This window comes from Dendronephthya gigantea, unplaced genomic scaffold (genome assembly GCF_004324835.1).
Source record: "Dendronephthya gigantea isolate DGI-Jeju-01 unplaced genomic scaffold, DenGig_1.0 000015F, whole genome shotgun sequence".
NCBI lineage: Eukaryota > Metazoa > Cnidaria > Anthozoa > Malacalcyonacea > Nephtheidae > Dendronephthya > Dendronephthya gigantea.
Genome location: NW_021163025.1, coordinates 1,654,063 through 1,675,470, shown reverse-complemented (window position 1 = coordinate 1,675,470; position 21,408 = coordinate 1,654,063). Strand labels below are relative to the sequence as shown.

Below are 21,408 nucleotides of genomic sequence, written 5' to 3'. Positions count from 1 at the left end.
ATAAATTTTTCCAAGAAAACTCGTTCAAAGTCGCGCTCCATCCCCCCCGTGCACAATATCACTCTCAACTACCCGGAAATCTTCACACAAACTTTGAGAAATAAGAAATCAACTGTTATTATTTCATCACAAGGATGCAACACTAAACTGAAAAATCTTCTTAGGCTGACAGTACAATTAAAATCGCCTATTTCACGAGTATTTGCCTTCGTTCGCGACCGTTCAAGTGCATAATACGAGTGACGGTAGTAGATTATCAAAGACACTTTGAGTTATGATATCGCTATGTTTAGAATCGCTCTAGTTCAGCAAACAAACAAAAAACAGGCAAGATTTCCTTTCAAGCTAAACTGCATGCCCCTAAGGTCTGAACACAACTTAAAGTGACTCTGATAATCAACTACCGTCACGCATTGCGCGCTTCAAAGGTAAAGTTAGTTGCGTTTGTGATTATTCTAAAAAGTTTTCTGTCAAATCTATCTTCAAGGTAACGATTCCATAAAAGCGAGCACACTAGGGACTGGGGAAGACATGACCTGCACGACATTATCAGGCCGGCCCAGTTTCTCATTTTCGGCTTCATTTCTAACCTCGATTTATGTTCTAAAATAAAATAGCTCAGTTATAACTGGACCGTTGTCTGCCACTGCTAGTGTAGGCATGTTTGAATGAAAGGCTCAGAAAGTACAAATATCTTTAGATTTCCCACGAATCCATCCATTTGTAGGCGGCTTGGGTACAGTTTTCTTGATGAGACATTGGACCAGACATGCCATACGTGAGGCCATGAAATAACCAAAAACTGAAGAGAAAATTCGCAAATCGTTACATGCATTTGAATGACTCTGGATCAATAAGAGATGATCCTTACTGGACCTCTAGGAAGAACAGTTTAGAACTGATAGAGCTTCCAGTATAAATAAAATTAGTTTAGTTTAGGTTTCCTCCTGTAGCAACACTGGATCAATAAGAGATTATCCTTACTGGACCTCTAGGAAGAACAGTTTAGAACTGATAGAACTATCAAGTATAAATAAAGTTAGTTTAGTTTAGGTTTCCTCCTGTAGTAACACTGGATCAATAAGAGATAATCCTTACTGGATCTCTAGGAAGAACAGTTTAGAACTGATAGAGCTATCCAGTATAAATAAAGTTAGTTTAGTTTAGGTTTCCTCCTGTAGTAACACTGGATCAATAAGAGATGATCCTTACTGGACCTCTAGGAAGAACAGTTTAGAACTGATAGAACTATCAAGTATAAATAAAGTTAGTTTAGTTTAGGTTTCCTCCTGTAGTAACACTGGATCAATAAGAGATAATCCTTACTGGATCTCTAGGAAGAACAGTTTAGAACTGATAGAGCTATCCAGTATAAATAAAGTTAGTTTAGTTTAGGTTTCCTCCTGTAGTAACACTGGATCAATAAGAGATGATCCTTACTTGAAGAACTTCAGTTACTAAAACTTACCTCACGATGCAAACAGAAAGAACGACTGCCACAAGTGAATAGTAAAACATATTTCTATATTCTGGATATTCGATATATGAAGACGCACTTTCAATGATATATTCTATAACAATACCTAAAAATGGCGATGGATAATACTCAGATGATTGCGAGTTATTTGAGACGCTAACCTCCCCATGACTCGAACCTAGCGTCAGAGAATAAAACAAGTTCGTTGCCAGAGTTCATTCTCATTAAGTTCAGCGAATGAAAATCAGGGACAGGGTGTATAAAACTGTTTAACTACATTTTGCATAGTTAAATCAGAAAGACACAACTCTGATTGGCCAAATCTGTCCTTAACCTCAGTCAAAAGTTAACTAGTCTTTTATAGAACATGCCCCAGAACGGGCCTAGAATAAGCTAGCTGGATGTGTAATTTACAATCGTCAGTACTTCATCTTACCAGCAACCATTGCGCTAAAGAGATAAGCGGGGAAATAATGATGAAAGTAGAGGACTCGGCCCATCAAGAAAAAGGGAAAATAATGCAGAGCCCATCCCAGCAGAAGCCAGCATATTACACTCGTGAATTTACTTTTACGAGCTGAAATGAAAGAACATAAATGATAGCGAGTGAATCGCATGGATTTACAGGGATGCATTACGATCCAGTGGTATTCGAGATCAGTGATGTAATAAACGGGTTAGTCCCGGTTAGTCCCACCTTTCTCTGCAGGCGTATCGATGTAGCCTCGCTTCTCTCTCACAGCATTGTAAGCAAATATCAGGCAAAACAGAGCAATCGTCACCAGAATCAACCACCAGATAACCTGTAAGACAGACAGAGAAATGATGAGACATTTACTTCTAGCATAAAGTCAAAAGACTTCTCAGACATGCTAGTCTATTTAAGGTAGTATTCTTCAATAAACTGCAGTGGCTAGTACGTATCACAAGTTTGGGAGTATTTTGTCTTCACTACAAATCTGATGAACAAACGTCCCTCAATCGAGAACTCACCGGATTTCCAAGTAAGTAAACTCTCTCATCCCCACCAGAAAACACTTGGCCCTGAGAATTATATAAATACATATTTCCATCTCTTTTGAACCGGAAACACTTCAGGGGAGGGGGGTGGTGGTACCCCCAGAGAGGGTTGGGTAATAAATCATATGATTTCTCTTTACCCTATAATTGATAGGCCACTGCCAAGGTTGTGACGTCACTTCGCCTTCTTTGGGTTTAAATCCACTGTTTGTCTGTAAGAAGAGCAAAATGCTGTAGCGCTGATGTACAAATCAGTACATTGATGGATACAATAGTACATTGATGGATACAATGGTACATTGATGGATACAATGGTACATTGATGGCTACAACAGTACCACTGAAGGATATTACAGTACAATAAGAATACAATGGCCACAAAGATTCTACCTTCATTAAAATGCGAAAACTTTCATCCTACTTCAAACATTTACAATACCTGTGCCATGACTGCGTGTGATTCAAAAACGCTTTCAAGAAACGAGGGGTAAAACAAGTCCGGGCTAGCTTTTGGAACTGAAAAAAAAATTGGAATTACTTTAATCTGATGAAATCAAAGCTGAAAACAAGCATGAACTGATCTTATATGCTTCACTGGATTGACCTATCAAAATCCACGTGGATCTAACTCTCGTACCCACCTTTTTCGTTCACATGTGACTCAACATTCCATTTGGTATTGCTGTGTTTTTGCGTTGGATGGCAAGTCATCTCGAGTTGTTCCCAGCCCCTGTAAAAAATCCCGGTCAATTTTATCACGCAGGAAGAAATATGCAACTTTCAGGCAAGTTTAGCTATGCGTGTATCCTCACCATTTTGGCAATGTAGCTGACCCGCCATGTAGGGCACAGCCGGTCGATACGTGGATAAGTCTGAATACAGTTTTGACTGTCTTAACGAGGTCTTCGTCTTTGCCGTTGATAATTTGGATCTGCCAGAAGTCGTTCGAGTCGCCCTCGCCATTCTACGGAAGATTAATAACAATGTTGTTTTTACTTTTCCAACATGTTTTGAAATTTTCATGCACATCTACTGATCTACATAGTTTTCGTTGAAAAAGGTCATGGGAGTTGTCTCTGGTGAGACGCTCTTTTGAAAACTCCAAGTTATTTTTTTTCTTTGGTAATTACCTCGCCGTAACAAGAAACTTGGTATTGATTTTGGCTCAATGGCGCCTTTACAGGATGACTATGAAGATTCCTCTTTGTTCTACAACGTTGACGGAAAGAAACTGATCATTAATATATAATAATAAACTGGAAAGTGCGTTTTATGATCGGCGTATATGACTCATCTCCAACTTTGGTAACACGTTTTTCTGCGGTTTGGGCAAGTGCGAGACAACACACTTCTTTTGCACATGTATATGGAATATCCATGTAATATTAAAGTGTCTTTCACGCATAATTTCGAACTAATAGCATAAATTGAATATTTATCACATACGGGACATGTTCTAGGCGAATGATGTCATTATGTTTGACGTATTCCACTGGACCATCCGGATCTAACGGAAGAGAGAACACACTTTGAATGGTAGCAAAAGCTTTCGGTATTTTGCTGTTGATCTCCACAAAACCGAATTTATGACTGAGTTCAACTGAACTTCTACTGTTATACAGATATTAGTTACTGAGTATTATTTACAATTGCCAGATATGAGTCACTGGACTGTGTGGTCACTGGACTGCATATTGTAGATATTTACTGCAGATATTTATTACTTACTGTATGGCTCTGAGCTCTTCTTCACCAACCAGTCGTTGTTTGGGTCTTTGTGTGAATAGCCGGTGACCTGCTGTTGAACTGGAGGGTGCTCTTCTGGGTATAAATGATGATGGGAATGAAGTAAGGCGCCTCCTGGACGATTGTTTTTTAACGTCACAACCGAACCGTAAGCCAAATCTAGAAAAGGGATCAGTTGTTGACTGACAAGAATTGACAGTATACATTAATAGCATTAAATGTGGTATAACAACTGCCTAAATAGAAAAAACACTTCTCGACGTTTCGACCTGAGGGGCTTCGTCAGGAGAGTTAGTATCATACTAACTCTCCTGACGAAGGCCTTCAGGTCGAAACGTCGAGAAGTTTTTTTTGTCTATTTTGGGCGGTTGTTATACCACATTTGATGCTAAGTTGTTTGAAGACGCTAACACGCTGCTCCTTGGTTGTATTGGAACTTGTATACATTACGTAATAGTCTTTCATATATGAAAATAGTGTAAGATATGATAGTTTTGACGGTATATTTTCTGTCCTCGAGAAATGATTCAAGATTTGATGATAGCGTGTCCCTCACTTACGTTCTGGAAATGATGACTTGAATAATTCGTTTCCTTTCAATGTGGATTGAAAAGCTGAACTGAAAAAGCCATCACCGGGACCACTGTGGAAAAAGATGATGAAATATGACTCAATTGCTGTTATTTTGTACACAAATGTAACAAAGACTAGCAAAACACCAGGGGTCGGTTATATCAAGTCCGTTTAGCTGAAACGGCGGATAAGTCAAAATTAAATAACACTCTTACATCTCTCTTGAATGAGTCAACTTGAATATTATGCACTGAATATGTAGACCACCACCGTTTAAGCCAAACGGGCTTGATACAATCGCAACCGGCCACAGGCTCTGCAATGTTTAAACCTTCTACCTTGATCTCAGGATGGAGAAATGAACAGCAAACCAAAAGAGATAGACAACAGCTGGTAGGGCGATCAGGCACAGAGCTCTTGCCATGAAGTGTTTTGCCACGGTTACAAGTGAGGTGCTGAGGTCACCAAGCATTTCCCACAGGTCGGCAACCGTCGCAAAACCAGCCCACAAGATCACAAACAATCCAACCCATTTACAACTATGTCAAGACAAAACCAAGGGTGGGACTTTGTATTATGTTTGGGGGGGTCAAAAATACCTGGAGGGGGGGGATGAAAAATTCCTGGAGGGGTGAGGGGATTAAAAATTCCTGGAGGGGTGAAATGAAAAATACCAGGAGGGTTGGGGGTGCAAAATACCTGGAGGGAAGGTGAAAAATACCTGGAGGGGGGTGTGGAAAATTCCTGGAAGGGTTAGGGGATTAAAAATTCCTGGAGGTACTGGTAAATCAGTTGAAAATCGCTTACCTAAAGGCATTGGCTAAGTTTATGCCTGACAATGATAACCAAAACCACCATTCAAAGGTCCAGGGACTAAAATTTATTTATATGTGGTTAGATATTTAAAATAGATTACAACTCATTTGATAAGGAGTTGAGTACTGGGTAAATAGGTAGCTATAGAAATGAGAGGGTTGTGATAAGTAGAGGTGGGAGGGTGGGGATAGGTAGGTGGGGTAGGGGATAATTGGAGCATGTAGATGTTGATTAAAGGTAGGGATTGGTAGGTGGGGATGGAATGGTGGGGATTGGTGGGGGGAGGTGTAGAATGGTGGGGATTGGTAGGGGGGGTTGATGGTAGGGGGGTTGATGGTAGGGGGGTTGATGGTAGGGGGTGAAATGGTAGGGATTGGTAGGTGAGGGTGGAATGGTACAATTGATAGGTGGGGATAATTGTTAGGATAGGTGGTGAAGTTGATGTGAAAAAGGTAATAAGCAATTTAAAAACTAAGAGTTACTTTTTGCTCTGGCTCTGAAATTTGGCAACACAAAACACAGCGACCATGATGTAGAACATGAGAATTGGATCAAGTAAGATGTATTGAGATATCGTTAAACAGCCCGTATCTAGACACAAAGTATATGGTGAAAAAAGTTTAAAATTTAATTGAAATAAAAAAGATCTGGATGTGAATCTGCTTTAAGAAATAACTCTGAATAATGGTTGTGTTTCATGATATTCCAGTGTGTTACTCACCAAACAAAATAAAAGAAGCGGATATAACTGAGGCAGTTGTTGAACGAGTCCACTCCCAGACAATGAGGTAAGCCAGTGGTATGCATAATGCACCCATGAAAGCACAAAGCTAAACAAACATAATTCTGTTGATATCTACTTCATACTCTATTTAAAAAATTATAGCTCAAACACAATAAAATCTCTCAAATTTACGATGATATGCCATACTATTCTCATTCCAATATAATTTTCATCACCATATTGGTCCCCTGGTTTGTCAAACAGAAAATCTCCATCATACCCCGTCAATAACCCTGCTGCAGCAATGGTCATCTGTGATTGTAAAAGACAAACTCTAAGTCATTAACTATTGAGTTAAACAGAGCCAGCCGATTTGACAATAATTCAAAATTATTCAAAGTTTATACCTTTGCAAGTGGTGGGTGAACATCAAAAAAGAACTGGCCTTTTATGTAAAAATTTGCATGTTTTCCAAAATGCGTTTCATCCCAGCTAAAATTGGAAAATGAGGTGTCAATTTTGATGATCAGTTGTCCATGAAAATCAGAAAGAAAAGTTTACACAAAGTAAATGTGTCAGTTCAATATCATAATTAATGCAAATGCAGGAGACTCCTATTATAAACAATTCTAAATTTTGCTTTCCTTTAGTAAGAAATATCCTCAAAGTAAATCAAGTTTTTTAGCTATATCCCATTCAAAGATGCAATATTGAAAACTGATATTCAATAATTGCCTCATTTAAGGCAATACCAAACTTTAAGAGAACTGCATTTTAAATATTAAAAGCTCAAAGACAGATGTGTGAAGAATAAATAAATGGCGAAAATGTTAAAATCGTCAAATTAGTATATTTCATATTAGCTACTGCTGTTGTAGATAATTTTCTATTGAAAAAAAGCCTGATTTCTTATGGAAGTTGTATAAAAAGACATTCAACTGCCATCATTATAATCAAAGAACATGAAATATACTGGTCTTATGGACATCACATAAGATTTTAAAACAAATGCACCTGTCAATTTTCCATCGTGTCGGGCGGAGTTGTTTACAATATAGACGTAAGTATAAAATTGAAATATATTAAAGATTATCAGAATTAAATATTTCGAGTTTGCATCTTGTAAACCAGAGCTATCACGGAAGCATACACTCACCAGATATGCTTGGGGCGATGTAATAAATAAAATCTAGTTGTAAAAGTAAAAAGAACGACGATAAGAAAGATTGCAGTTCGTAAAACGTGACTTGGAACTTGAACACCAAACAAGTCAGTCGACGTTTGTTTATACACATATTGCAACTTCCGAGCCACATAATCCTCGGTGTTTTTAAGGATTTTACTTGAGCATTCCCTTGACATAGTGTTGCCATTCTTCTCCTCCATATTTTTAATACGAAAAACGATGATAAATCAAGAAAAACGTTCAAGAACAAAAACAAACAGCAAGTGCCCAACTTAAACTTCCATGCCCAATTTGTAAACGGTTATTCTCGATACTTCATGTTAGAATATCGAAACGTGGCACCTCTCAAGCACTTCCTGATGGCATACTTGAGGTTGTCAGTGTTTTAATTGAACTTTTTATACAATAACTATCACAATATAACACACAAAAATAGCGCTGACAGGCTATATTTCGCCTGTTAGAATTAACGCTGAAACTTGAAACTGATCAAATCATGCAAATTTCGAGCGAAAACCATAAAGGTTTTCAGCAGATGAACCACAGGTACTTGCACAGCGGGTTGCCAGTAAATTTACATTTTACAATGAAAATTTCCTCAAACAAGCCTCTAGATATTGAACTGGCGGTAATATCGACTATTAACCAGCAGTAACTTTTTAGCGACGGCTGAATGAAATCACATATAGTTATATATGGTTATAGTGGGTTACTTTACAGTGAAAAATACTTCAGAAACTGAACAGGCACGTGAAGTCGTGGTTCTCGAGACTAGACACCTAGACACCAGACAAGGGCACAGCTAGACCGCAGTTAGAATTCTTTCATCTTCACTCGCCCACAATGTCAGAAACTGAATTAGCAGATCCTTAAAACACAAGTGGTATATTTTTGCATTTATACCTAGAACTTACCAGATATGTTTTGGATTCTGTAGGTTATAAAACCGAGTCAAAAAGGTCAAGAATGTGACCAGAATCAGCAGCAAAACTCGATTATAACTCGTGGAAGCTTTTGTGTCTACCATAAGAAAAATCTTTCCAAACTTGTCCTTGAAAAATTCCACATTCAGCTTTTTGTCATTTCCTCGTCCGGCCAATATTCGTTCTTTTTCATCTTCAATCTTGTTGTCTTTAATGGCTTTCTCATCAACTACGTCCGGAGTTTTGGTAACATCTTCAGGCTGTTCGACGGCCGCGTGTGTCTCAGCAACATTTGTCGCATCCAAAACTTTCGACTTCTTCTTAGAGTTTGGGATATTTTTTCGCGACTTTCCTTTTGTCATTTTAACGAATTGAATCCGGAGTCCCGAAGGGAAAATGCTCAATTGAATATTGAATACAAGTGTCCGTAAATTAGTTTAGCACTCTTTTCATCGTGTTTTATGCCATGAAATTGCAATGCCGTGGATCTGGACACACGTTTTGATACGTGGAACTTGGGACAGGAAATACCTTTCGGCGTTGTTCGAAGCGCCATGGCAATTTGCAACGCTCATTATTCGCGTTTGTCAAATGCGAAATTCAAATGTGAGGTTTATAACTTTTCATTTTCAGCCCAAACACATCCCTTACGACCGGCTTTTGTGCATAAAAGTTGTTTAAACGTAACATATCGATGTCTGTATCAGGCTAAGTCAACGTGGGCATCCTTTTAAAGTGTTTTAGAAACGTTTTCGCCATGTTTACTGTTTCTATGCTTTGTTTACACGCTCCATAAAATATTCGCAATATGAATGAATTAGCTTCGTTTTCTCTCGTGAATTAATAACGTTTGACTCTCGGTTTTTTTCGTAAAAACATTGATAAAAACAGTCGTACGCGACTATAAATATATATAAAGTCAAGAATGAATTAGGTAATTATTCAGTGTGCAGTTTTGAACGCAGTTTTGGACGCAAATTTATTTTTCGAAATAGCGCATCTCTATATAAATAAACAAGCATTATCACTATAAATATAGCCTTAATTATGGCGTAGTTCGGTATAAAACGGTCTTATATCAGTTCTGAACGACCATCCCAAGTCTATTCTAAATCAATTTTACAGCCTGAGCTGGGATATCGATTTTTAATCTTGGGATTAGCTCATGGATTTCGAAGCGATTCTGTTGCCAATCCAAGGTTAATCGTATCGTCGGATTTGTGATATCCATCCAGAGGTCATAACTGCATGGCGAGGTCATGATCAAGGACTGAATTATCCAGAAATATCATTACATGTCCCTCCCACCAGACCAGGTTATCGGCGAGGTCTAAACATGACGTCTGTTTCCTCGGGCTCTGCGGGAATGTCTTGAAGTTCCACGAAGTCCTCCAAGTTGCGAAGATGAAATTTTGAAATCTGGTTTTGCGTCAGCATATTGATAACCCTGTAACCTTGGATGACCTCAAATATCACAAACACGGCGAGGACCACGTGAACAGCACGTTCCAGGGGCAGGATGATGGCAGCTTCGTTCAGCAAGAGGAGCAAGGTCAGTGGGAGCTGTAGCAGGAGGGTAAGAAGCCAAAATCCAGCCAGTTCAGGAACCTAGGGTCATAAAATACTAAGGAAACAAGGCTGGGGGCACATAGGCAGTAGCATAAAGAGAGTAAGGTGGGGTAATCACTCCACAACCCAGGGCTCTAGGCCCCAGCCTCATTTACTGTGTTGTAGGTGTTGAGGGTGCTAACGTAATGAGGAGAAATTTAGGCTATGAAATAACTATAAAATTACTTAAAAGGCCATTTGGAATGATCTGAGAGGCCTTGCACAACCATGGTCGTAGCTTGAAAGTAATTATCTTTTAGCAGTAAAGCTAGCCCCTGCCTAGGTAACCACCATGTGCCACTGAAAGGCCATGGGTGAAAAAATTGTCCTGGGCCTCTCTCTCGTTACACCCAAGCCACTCGTCACTGCCACATTTGGACAGTTTGAAGGAAAGTATAGAAATTTGACCAGTAATACCTTTTCATGAAGATTTCCAGTGTTGCCGAGGTAAAGTCTTATCATCTCCACAATTACCATTATCACATAGATCACAATCAAGATGAACTTATAATAGAAAGCCAGATGGTCGTACTATATGAAGAAACACCACAAAAGGCAATATTCTTACATGATCAGAGAGTTATGTATTGTTTTGGACAAGCAGCTTTTGAAACTCACCTTGGTGATAAACATTGCAATGCTTGTTACAAACCAGAACACTGAGAAATGTGTGTTGAAATACAAGCACATTTGTAAAGGAAGATCAGATACCAGCTCACTGCCTATATATATAATAATTAAAATCTTAAAAACAATACCCTTTGTAAATCAAGATATATCTGTTACCGATATTTTTTTTATATATGTTTTTACACTCCATTGAGCTAGGATTTTAGGGGGAGTTCAATGTGATTCCAGGGGGGAAGCAGAGAAGTTATAGAGTAGTAAGTAATAACAAGTAGCACCCTCAGTGCATAATAGTGCAGATAACAAGTGAACTAATAGAAACTTCTCATCATAAACAGGAGAACATAGAAACCTATTCTGAGACTTGATTCGGCTAAAATTGCGCGGATCGTTGGTACTGGGGGAAAATACTTTGATACAATTGATATTGCATACCTGTGCCCACAACTTTTTCCCTCGAAATATGCTTCAAACTCCGCGAACCAGGAAAAACCGTTTCTGTTACAGACGTGAAAGCACGATGGACAACTGTGGATTGTCTATCCTCCATAATTTGTTAAATCAATACTTTTTTCATACAAATTTCAAGTAATTTCAAGTTACTACGAGCAACCATCTCGCTTTTCATCAAGACCTCCCCCGGAATTATGTTAGAAAATACAATCCTTCAGAATGCGAAGTTTTCGTCCGCCATTTTGAATCCTAAAGTGAGCAATTTTTAATGATTTTTATGAATAATTTGCAGTAAGATTTGTTTCATTTTACTGAATTATGAAACATAATCTACTCATTCTACAAGTGCATTGATCCGATTTTCTTACAGACTTTTACTTTGTTGAAAATATTAAAAATAAATTATATAAATTAAGAAATATTTTGAAATAGTTACAGCATTAGAAATGACGTAATATCACCCTGGAATATGGCAATTTGATATTACACTTATTCAATCTATTTTGTCATTATATAAAACAACAATGATAATTTTCAACGATATTTGTTGATTTTTTTAAACGAAAAAGTGTTTTATGTTATGCTTTCCCTACTTTAATCAATTTGTGATATTCTCTGCACTTTCTTTCCCAAATCATGGCATACAAAGGGTTAAACTCGGAAAAATTTGAAGATTTGGGCCTAGAACTTGACGTATTGTGTTCCGGAATTCAGGCAGGGATTGAGAAAATTCAGAAACTCGATGGAGGTAGTAATGTTTCGTATAAATATGTCCTACTTTATAAGATAGAAATCGTACTTTGAAATGACTGACTGGAATATAAATTACTGAACTACTTGGGTATCTCATAGTGCCTCCCCTTGACCATCCACCCCTCCTGGAAAATCTAGGTGGGGAGAGGGGGTAACATCAGTAGGTAGCACACTTTTGGCTAATATGAGTTAGAATCTCCAAAATACATAAAAAACATGGTCTTCAGTAATACAAGCTATAACAATTGTTCTTACTCTATCAGAATTTCTTTTAATTTTCCCTTTCTTCTATTCAATTGTTCATTTCTGCTCACCAGAATTCAAAAAGCAAAAGATTCGAGAAGTTCAGAAACAAATTGAAGATTCCAAGATAATTGTAAGATAATGAGCTAAAACACTCCTCAAAAACTCTTGTCCAATCCTTAAATCTTTTTCTTCATGAGGCAACATTTTGTGTTTCAGCTTGAAGAAATGGAGGAGGAGGCAGTCATGGCCCCTGGGACGTATAGAAATAAAATGAATGCACAAGTTCGTAACAAAACACGGGAACTTGAGAAGATGAAACGCGACCTGGTATATTTTGCTTTCAGAATGAATCGTTCCCATTTCTCGGCAATATATTTCCAACTGTGAAGTTTTAATTTTTTTACAGAATAAAATCACAAGTGGTTTTCAAGCTTCATCTGCAAGGGATGACCTACTCTCGTCAAGGCCAAAAGAATACGACCCTGATGTAATGAAGAATAAGATGTACAGTAATTGTTATGTCAAGGTGCAGAACTTTGCCCTAATTCAGTTCACTTTTTAGGCCAGTCAAAGAAATCAACTTGTGCATGGCACAGAGATATTAAACCGAACTTCAGAGAGCATAGCAAGATCTCAACAAGTTGCTGCAGAATCAGGTAAGATACACAGCATACTATAGGAAATCTGAAGTGATGTGTGTCGGAGAATGTGATTGGAGGAAATAATGCTATTCTTGAGGTAATTAATGGGAAAAGTTTCAAATGTTTGTAGAACAAATTGGCGTTGAAATCATAGATGATTTGGATACGCAGAAGGAATCCTTGATACGGTCAAGAGACAGGGTTAGTTTCATAGTGTTCAGCACACAAATGAATGTGATATATTTTGATGATTTACTAAACGTTTTTTTGTTCCTCTAGTTACGTGAAACTGACCAAGATTTGAGCCAAAGCAGAAAGATTTTGAATCGCATGGCAATCAGGTACATGACTAATTAACAACATTATGTTACTCATCTTATTTTTTCAAGGTTTGCTGAATGTTGAAAATTTTCTTCTTAGGGTTGCCACAAATAAATTGATAATGGGTATCATCATTTTGGTTGAACTAGTGATCATTGGAGCGATTGTATATATTAGATTCATTAAATAGCTGCAATCATTCAAAAAAATGGTTTAAAATAATTAAAATAAATCAATTTTTTAATGCACACATCTCAGACTCTAGATATTTTCCATGAATGAAGGGATTATAATTTCCATTGCTAGCGTGTAAAGATTAATGTAAGAATAATTGAACACTTACAATAGTTGGAAATAAGAAAATTAGTTTAATTAGATTGTCTTGTAGTTTCAGCTATTTCAATGAAATTGCCATTTAATAACTATTCTAAACAATTTTTCTCAACTTTTTTGATGGTTACAATTGGCCTGGGGCTGGTTGTTCAAAAGGCATTTAGCTTAAACAGTGGATAAATGGAAAGCAAAACTATATATTTATTGAACAACTGAGCTGAAATATTTCGATGCTTATCCACCGTTTAAGCTAAACGCCTTTCGAACAACCGGCCCCAAAAGGTTAAACAGCATCTTACTTGCACTTCGAGACAACCTGTATCTTTCGGAGGAGAAGGTGGTAGCTTGCTCAAACATTGACGAGGATTCAACAAACATCATCCAATTAATCCATCTTCAATAATATTCATTCTGTTGTCATTTTTTCAAGTTCTGCTTCTGTTCTTCCACATATTTCATATCTTCTGGGTTCAACGTAAAGAAATTTTCTTTCTGTTTTGCCACCCACTGCCTTATCTAGAAGGTAATCATTGACTGTCATGGTATATTACGAAAGGTGTTCTTGCTCATAGAGAAATGCCATTGCAAAGTGTAATTTCAAAATTGTTATGCAACATGAACTTACTGGCTGAAAACAATGATCAGACGATCGGTATTCATGAAAAAAGACCATGTATAATGTCATTGCTATAAACAAAAAAGTACAATGCTGCTAATATATTGTGTTTGTTACAATTAACTAATTATTTAAACTATTGGCAGTGTTTCTTGTTTATTACTAGCAATAGCCTGAGACAATCTATTCATACACAACATACACAATTCCATCTATTGCAAGACAATTTCACTAATTAATTAAAGTGATCTTGAATAGATCATTAGCCAATTGATAAACAGAGGAAACCATAGAGGAAACTTAGTTAACAGTCATTTAAACAAGGGTGTGTAGAATATTCATACACTAAAATGCTCCTCCCCCCTGTTTTAGTACTTAATATAAAATTTCACTGGAGCCACAAATTCGGTCTTGCAGTATTCAATGTCATCAATGAGTATTTCTCCTCAAACGACAGGCAGCATGCTTACCCAACGTTGCTCCAACAGTAAATCTTCTGAATAATTTTTCGCTATTTGGGAAGATCAAAGGTTTCTGAAGTAGCTTTCTTTCCTCTTCTGGGATTTTATCCCAGTTTTTTGGCAGTCCAAAAGATGGTTCTTTGTCGGACATATTGCCTTCGAAATTGAAATACCGCAGGGGCCAGGGGGGGGGGATATTTCTTTCAAGGCAAATTTTTTTAGAAATTGCGTTAAATATAGATAAAATGGAATGAAATATTTATATTTTTGTGATGATGTTAAATTCTCTAAAAGCGACCAGGCGGTGTAAAAATTACCTTGCAATTCTTTGCCCAATACTGAATCGTTGGAATGTCAAATCTTTGTGAGTAGAATATTTATATGAGTACGATGAATAAATCAGTCATATGTTTATATATGGTGATCGATGTGCCATGACTGCCATATATGTAAATTTATCTAAGTTTTGACACTGGTATTCCAACAACCATCACTTTATACCACCACATGATTCTTACCATCTGTCAAGTTTTAATCAAAATATTGGTGATGTTCCCCACCCATCGCTACTTGAGAACTAGTCATGAAACCATATACAATTTGCATAAGCTTGCCCAGAAGACCACACCCTCATCAAAATATGGTATCGAGTAGGTCAGTCACAAAATGTATACCTCAGTTTTCCTCTGTGTGGTACTGTAGGTCAACAACAACTTGGACGAAACAGGATGGATTGTATGATTTTGCCATAGTTGGAGGTGGTATTGTTGGTCTAGCAACCGCTCGGGAACTCATCTTGCGTTACCCGGACATGAAGTTTGTTTTGCTTGAGAAAGAATCTTGTTTGGGTAATGATCGACCTTCAGTTTATAAACATGTAGTTTACTCAGTTTATACTCTGTCACCATAGATTAGGTGCTATGTAATTAGGTGAACATTAATGTGAATTGTGTCCACTACATTATAGCCATGCATCAGTCCTCCCACAACAGTGGTGTCATACACTCTGGGATTTACTACACACCAGGAACCTTGAAGGCAAAACTCTGTGTAAAAGGACTTGATATGACATATTCATATTGCAAAAGCAAGGGAATTCCTTTCAAAAAATGTGGAAAGGTAGGAATAATGAAAGCAAAATCTCTCATGTCAGGACTTTGTTGATTTGCTGCCAATGGTTGCCAGTAGTCTACTTTAACTGACATTCACTTTTGTCTTTTTATTTGTCTGTGCATTTTCAGCTTATTGTAGCAGTTAATGATGGTGAGATTTCTAGATTGCATAATCTGTTTGAAAGAGGAAAAGAAAATGGTGCAAAAGATCTAAAGTTGTTGAGTAAACATGAAATAAAAACCATTGAACCAAACTGTGAGGTGAAAACATGCAAGCTTGTTTGTTTGTTTATTTTTGTTTGTTAATTTGTTTCTATGTGTGGGTGTTTTCCAATTTTCAGGGTGTGCTTGCAATCCACTCTCCCCATACTGGTATTGTTGATTGGGGTGAGGTTGCTAGATCCTATGGTAAAGAGTTTCAGAATAATGGTGGTGAAGTAATACTGAACTTTGAGGTATAACTTGATAACATTCAAGTACCTCCAGTTTGGCTTGTATTTGAAAAGGCCATGCCTAGATCAGTTAAGAAGAAACAGCTAAGAATAAACTCGCCCGTCAACAGATTTCTAGTCGTCCAACCACTGATTAAGTCACTTTGCGTCTTTCTAGGTTGCAAAATTCACGGGTAATGGACGTAGGTACTCAATTATTGCACTTGAATTTTAAGGTTTTAATTTGACTGTCTATAAATGGGAATGAATCGACCACGTTGTTTACAATATTACATGTAATCATAGATCAACAATATCCTGTTAAAATTACTGGAAAACAAGGGGTAGGTCACACCTGGAACTTATTAAATAATAACGACCGTCACCACGTTCTTAATTATTCGCGTTATTTAATTTCCATCCAACGGTCAAGTACTAGTTTTCTATGGAAGGTCGCTTAAAATGTGGTCTTATGTATGTACGGGATTTCAGGATGAAGTCTTTAGTCGTTACGCTGTGACCTGCGGTGGTCTTTACTCTGATCGACTTGCAAAACTCTCTGGTTGTAACCGAGAACCCCGTGTCGTGCCATTCCGAGGAGAATACCTCAAACTTTCACCAGAGAATGGAAAGCATTTAGTCCGTGGTAATATATACCCAGTAAGTTCAACGCGATAGTTCAACATCTCAGATCAGTTTGCGATTCACCAAACTGTGTTTATTTTGTCCAACTTTACGCACGTTGAAGCTCTGGGACCTTCCGTCTCATACTCACAAGTCACAACATATCCCTATTGCTTTCTTAATCTATATGTCCCTGATCCAACGTTGCCATTTCTTGGTGTTCATTTCACCCCACGTATGGATGGCAGCGTCCTCTTGGGACCCAACGCGGTGCTAGCGTTCGCCAGGGAAGGATACAGGATTAGTGATGTGAATATCAGAGATCTTATGGAGAGCGTAACTTTTAGGTAAAGACCTTGAGGTGTTTCTCTTCGTTTTTATGTTCAAACATGGTCCTAAACAGGTTCAAAGGCAGTTAGCTTGTGTGTTATCAACTCGGATGATATCTAATCAGTTTTGTGTATTCGTTTCCAAGGGGATTACGAAGACTTGCGATGAAGCACTGGAAGTTTGGTGCGAGCGAGTTTTACCACGGTTTAAACAGGAGGGCACAAGTAGAACGGTTGCAGAAATATGTTCCAAGTTTAAGACATGAAGATGTAACAAGGTAAAGAAAATAAATACAGGAGTTGTTTACAAAACAACATTTTTTGTCGACTTTCAAGCATTCTTTCATCCCTTCCAGAGGTCCAACAGGTGTCCGGGCTCAGGCTTTGGACGTGGACGGCAATCTCGTTGAAGACTTCATACTGGATCAAGGTGAAGGAGAATTGAGCAAGCGTTTACTTCATGTAAGAAATGCTCCGTCGCCCGCAGCCACGTCGTCGCTTCCGATTGCGGAGATGATCGCGGATCAAGTGGAAGCACGTTTTAATTTAACAAAGCAAAATTGAGATTACAAGCAGAGGATCCCTGGAAACGAATAGGACTGGTTGGGGTTTAGTGATTTTCAAATTGGCAAAAACGATAATTAGGTGTAACGTTGATAAACATGTGGAACTAATTAATCTCGGTGCTAATGCAATTAATCAGATCTTATAGCCTAACTAGCAATGGCTAATCAAACATAATTTTCTTGTGTGCATAGAATTAGCATGGTTGAATAAACCTCTCGAGATTCGATTAAGAAGTCATAATATTTTTACCTTTTTTAGTCTTTTTAATGTCGAAATTTGCCGAAATACAAAAAAGCCCCTCGCGTTAATCTTGAAGCAAAATTTATTTGTGAAGCCTGGTAGAGTACTATTATGATATAAGTCGCTGTTCTACAGTTTACAATGTTCATGGTCTAGTCATGCACCAAGAAATGCAAACGCAGCTTCTTTCTCTTCCACAAGTTCTTGAGCGGTCAAATCCATTTTCTCACGAGAGAAATCATCAATGCTCAGGTCGGGCACAACCGTGTATTCACGATTAGCCCCGATGGTCACGGGCATGGAATAAATTATTCCCTCGGGTATCCCGTACAAAGAACCATCGGAGAACACCCCCATTGATACCCAGCGACCCTGTGGAGGATGGGAAACGTTGAAACGGTATTAAGGTCATTTATATAAAAGAGCCTAAAAATGTGAATAAGACTGTTTTTAAACTAAAAAAACGTGAACTTAAGGCTGTTTTTAACTAAAAAAACGTAAACTTAAGGCTGTTTTTAACTAAAAAACCATTAAAAAACTATTTAAGGCTGTTTTTAACAACAAAAAAAAAACATGAAAAAACGTGAACTTAAGGCTGTTTTTAAGGACTAAAAATACACACTAAATAATACAGATAAACTTAGCTACGTTTGTTTTATTCTATTAGATATTCAGTAAGGAAAATTTACAATGATTTCAAACGTAAATACGGTCTGTGTCGTTTTGAATTTAAAAGTTTAAAACACTCACCTCAGAAGTTCCAAACCACCAGTTTCTCATGTGATCACAGATAGCATTAGCAGCTGACATGGCGCTCGAGAGTTTGCGAGCAGCAATCACGGCCGCGCCACGCTTTTGAACGGTCTTAAAATGGGAAAAAAAGAATTTTAGGGCTGACAAAAGCTAGAGATGGTAACACCATGGGAATGAGGACGAATTACCCACCGTAATGAAGTCTCCATGAAGCCAATTATCGTCATTCACCATTTCCCTGACTGGTTTATAATCGACGCCGTCCAGAGTCACAGAGGCGTGGCGCACGTCGGGGTACTGGGTCGAGGAATGATTGCCCCATATTGTCACATTACGCACGTTCTGAGCACTAGTTTTAAGACGCATACCAATCTGAATAAGGACAGATAGGGCGGTTTTTTGTGGATAATTAACAAGAAAACTTTACCTCCCCCTGTCAATGCAACTTGTCTTCCAGCCCCCTGTCAATGCAATTGCCTACTGCCCCTTCGATCAATGCATTTGCCTACTACCCTCTCCTGTCAATGCAAGTATGCAACTGCCTACTTCCCTCCTGTCAATGCAACTGCCTACCTCCCCCCTGTCAATGCAACTGCCTACTTCCCCCTGTCAATGCCACTGTCTTTCACCCCCCTGTCAATGCTGCTACCTACTTTCCCCCTGTCAATGCCACTGTCTTTCACCCCCCTGTCAACACTGCTGCCTACCTGGGCACATGCACGGTTCTGATCGAGCCTTGTAAGACAAGAGAAGTTCTTTGCAGGAATGCTTGGTGCAAAATGCTTCAAGATACAACAGTTTGTATTTGCAGGATTCCCCACAACCACTATCTGCAAAAAGAAAAGAATAGTAAAAAATATTACTGGAAAAAAACCTAAAAACATTGCGTAGAATGCACTGAATTTCTGCCTGAAATAAACACACATGATGCTATAATGAGTGTGTTAATTGAGGCAGGCTGCTAATTAAATTGGGGCAATTAAATACCTTCACACTTTTTTTCGCATATTGATCAAGCGATTTTCCTTGTGACTCAAAAATCTTTGCATTTCTTTGCAGCAAATCCTTCCTCTCCATGCCCTGTTTCCGTGGGAAAGCTCCAACCATGAGAGCAGCATCAATGTCCATGAAAGCTACCTTTTCGTCGGCTGTAGGAGTGGCTTCTAAACAACAGGAAAGTAGGATTGTATGAAAGCTCATATTTTACACGTTGTCGTAAAACTTATTTGAAAGTTCAAACCTCTCAACAGGGGGAAGGCACAGTCCTGTAATTCCATACAAACACCTTCCAAAGCTCCCAGCATTGGCTGAATATCCAACATGGTCAGAATCAAGGGCTAAAAATTGATCATAAATATGAGATTTGAATTTCATGTTCCTATAGTTATGACAAACAAATAACCTAACCTGCATTTCACAGGACCTACCTGATCACTTCCGAAGACATCTCCCTTTGCGACTGAGTAAAGAAGGGAATAAGCTATTTGACCAGCGGCTCCAGTGATGCAAACCTTTATTGGATCTTTTGGCTGCATCGAAAACAGTGGATATCAATGAGACATTGTGTTTTGGGTTTGAGGATACCAGTGGCGTAGCCAGGGTAGAAAATTTGGGGGGCGAACTGTGAGTGGGGTAGCCACAAACTATCTGGGGTTCATTCTCTTCTGGGAAAATTTGGGATTTCTAAGGCTTGGAAACGCCATTTCCCGCATTCTGATACGAGCTTTTACAAGTAATCGTAAGGTTACAAATCACAAAATTCTGTCATTATTACATTAGATCAACGAACAATACAAGTGAAAATCTCTTTAGATTTACTGATTACTCGTTGCTTACCTAACTTGATCCCCCCTCCTCATATTTTGCTGGATTTAAACATTTCATGAGAACGGTTTTAAAGACCATTGGGGAGGCGACCGCCCCCCCTTGCCTCCCCTTGGCTACGCCCCTGGAAGATACCCCAATTACAAGACTTATGCACAAAAACTTACACAACAGGAAATACCCTCCAGTGACCCTCCCCATCCAGCCCATCCCCCATAGGACCATGAAACATGAGCGGTATCACGTACTTCAGTCATGTATTTAACAATATTTCCCCAATAAATTTATAATGTATTGTAATGATCGTTGTAGAAAGAGCATAAACACTATTCCTAAAGCGATAATTGCAATCGGTAGGTTAAGTTGTGAGAAGATCTATTTACGAATCCCTGCATATAGGAGAGATCTTTCCGTCCTAAAGGTGCAGGCTATTTATAACAATTTCAAATTAATCACTTCAATAATTAAAACGCGCCGTCAAAATGGTAATACTGCACCTTTATACTTTGATTTTCTAATATGATACCAGAATATATTAATCGGTACACCTACCATTTTGTCTTGGTTCAAAGTTCGTTGTTCTTACAGTACTGATAGGAAGAACAGAAGTGATCCCGCCGAGGGTCTTTGCAAGATTATGTAAGTTGCACGATCAACACTCGTGCACTTTGCCACGAATTTCCGGCTATTTTGGCTTCGAAATTGAGCCCTTGATAAAAGGATTCTATTCCGGTCAGTGAATGTGGCCATTGAAACGGCGGTACGAATAGTGGTTTCCCCTACCCTCACACACCGTAGGTCCATAGCACCAAGCAGTGGCGGGTTCAGGGTAGGTCAGAATATATTACCAGAGCTCTAACTTGCAATCATATTGGTAGATTTTTATGTAAAAGTTTCTTCAGAAATAAGTACTCAATAGCGTTGTTATTAAGGTATTTTGAATTGAAAATTAGGCTGTGAATTTATTCTGTCTTACCCTGAGATTTCAAATATTCAGACGCAAA

General features: G+C 38.3%; 6 protein-coding genes across 8 annotated transcripts; 2 read left to right on the top strand and 4 right to left on the bottom strand.

The window, feature by feature from the left end:
• Window positions 1-107: 107 nt before the first annotated feature.
• Window positions 108-8,932, bottom strand: LOC114520119 (protein O-mannosyl-transferase 2-like). Of its 2 annotated transcripts, none has more exons than XM_028540334.1 (20): window positions 8,457-8,932; window positions 6,764-6,848; window positions 6,564-6,668; window positions 6,354-6,462; window positions 6,115-6,223; window positions 5,624-5,689; window positions 5,155-5,355; window positions 4,804-4,886; window positions 4,226-4,402; window positions 3,944-4,004; window positions 3,628-3,706; window positions 3,310-3,461; window positions 3,139-3,227; window positions 2,937-3,013; window positions 2,638-2,709; window positions 2,471-2,521; window positions 2,175-2,280; window positions 1,914-2,054; window positions 1,469-1,583; window positions 108-802 (listed from the first exon to the last, which is right to left on the bottom strand). In XM_028540334.1, exons 1-20 carry the CDS (start codon window positions 8,825-8,827, stop codon window positions 697-699), a joined length of 2,355 nt encoding a protein of 784 aa, XP_028396135.1. In that variant the 5' UTR covers window positions 8,828-8,932; the 3' UTR covers window positions 108-696. The 2 variants fall into 2 exon arrangements, with proteins under 2 accessions (XP_028396135.1, XP_028396136.1); XM_028540335.1 differs by lacking the exon at window positions 8,457-8,932 and adding an exon at window positions 7,513-7,856.
• Window positions 8,933-9,420: 488 nt separating this feature from the next.
• On the bottom strand, window positions 9,421-11,402 carry LOC114520239 (transmembrane protein 17B-like). Its single transcript, XM_028540472.1, has 4 exons — window positions 11,136-11,402; window positions 10,692-10,795; window positions 10,491-10,604; window positions 9,421-10,073 (listed from the first exon to the last, which is right to left on the bottom strand). Exons 1-4 carry the CDS (start codon window positions 11,248-11,250, stop codon window positions 9,783-9,785), a joined length of 624 nt encoding a protein of 207 aa, XP_028396273.1. The 5' UTR covers window positions 11,251-11,402; the 3' UTR covers window positions 9,421-9,782.
• Window positions 11,403-11,644: 242 nt separating this feature from the next.
• On the top strand, window positions 11,645-13,479 carry LOC114520238 (vesicle transport through interaction with t-SNAREs homolog 1B-like). The gene is made up of 8 exons (XM_028540471.1): window positions 11,645-11,901; window positions 12,224-12,282; window positions 12,369-12,479; window positions 12,559-12,639; window positions 12,715-12,808; window positions 12,924-12,994; window positions 13,073-13,134; window positions 13,214-13,479. Exons 1-8 carry the CDS (start codon window positions 11,790-11,792, stop codon window positions 13,302-13,304), a joined length of 681 nt encoding a protein of 226 aa, XP_028396272.1. The 5' UTR covers window positions 11,645-11,789; the 3' UTR covers window positions 13,305-13,479.
• Window positions 13,480-13,517: 38 nt separating this feature from the next.
• LOC114520240 lies at window positions 13,518-14,696 on the bottom strand. Its single transcript, XM_028540473.1, has 3 exons — window positions 14,534-14,696; window positions 14,073-14,134; window positions 13,518-13,963 (listed from the first exon to the last, which is right to left on the bottom strand). The coding sequence occupies exons 1-3, from the start codon at window positions 14,673-14,675 to the stop codon at window positions 13,865-13,867; spliced, it is 303 nt and encodes a 100-aa protein (XP_028396274.1). The 5' UTR covers window positions 14,676-14,696; the 3' UTR covers window positions 13,518-13,864.
• Window positions 14,697-14,742: 46 nt separating this feature from the next.
• LOC114520068 (L-2-hydroxyglutarate dehydrogenase, mitochondrial-like) lies at window positions 14,743-17,794 on the top strand. Of its 2 annotated transcripts, XM_028540273.1 has the most exons (11): window positions 14,743-14,888; window positions 15,227-15,372; window positions 15,492-15,643; window positions 15,766-15,897; window positions 15,978-16,091; window positions 16,246-16,270; window positions 16,374-16,411; window positions 16,560-16,727; window positions 16,881-17,038; window positions 17,167-17,298; window positions 17,377-17,794. In XM_028540273.1, the coding sequence occupies exons 1-11, from the start codon at window positions 14,797-14,799 to the stop codon at window positions 17,582-17,584; spliced, it is 1,365 nt and encodes a 454-aa protein (XP_028396074.1). In that variant the 5' UTR covers window positions 14,743-14,796; the 3' UTR covers window positions 17,585-17,794. The 2 variants fall into 2 exon arrangements, with proteins under 2 accessions (XP_028396074.1, XP_028396073.1); XM_028540272.1 differs by lacking the exon at window positions 14,743-14,888 and having other exon boundaries at window positions 14,907-15,372.
• A 97-nt stretch (window positions 17,795-17,891) lies between these two features.
• On the bottom strand, window positions 17,892-21,096 carry LOC114520069 (malate dehydrogenase, cytoplasmic-like). The gene is made up of 8 exons (XM_028540274.1): window positions 20,957-21,096; window positions 20,008-20,109; window positions 19,821-19,917; window positions 19,568-19,743; window positions 19,288-19,410; window positions 18,773-18,952; window positions 18,578-18,691; window positions 17,892-18,199 (listed from the first exon to the last, which is right to left on the bottom strand). Exons 1-8 carry the CDS (start codon window positions 20,957-20,959, stop codon window positions 17,984-17,986), a joined length of 1,011 nt encoding a protein of 336 aa, XP_028396075.1. The 5' UTR covers window positions 20,960-21,096; the 3' UTR covers window positions 17,892-17,983.
• Window positions 21,097-21,408: the final 312 nt, after the last annotated feature.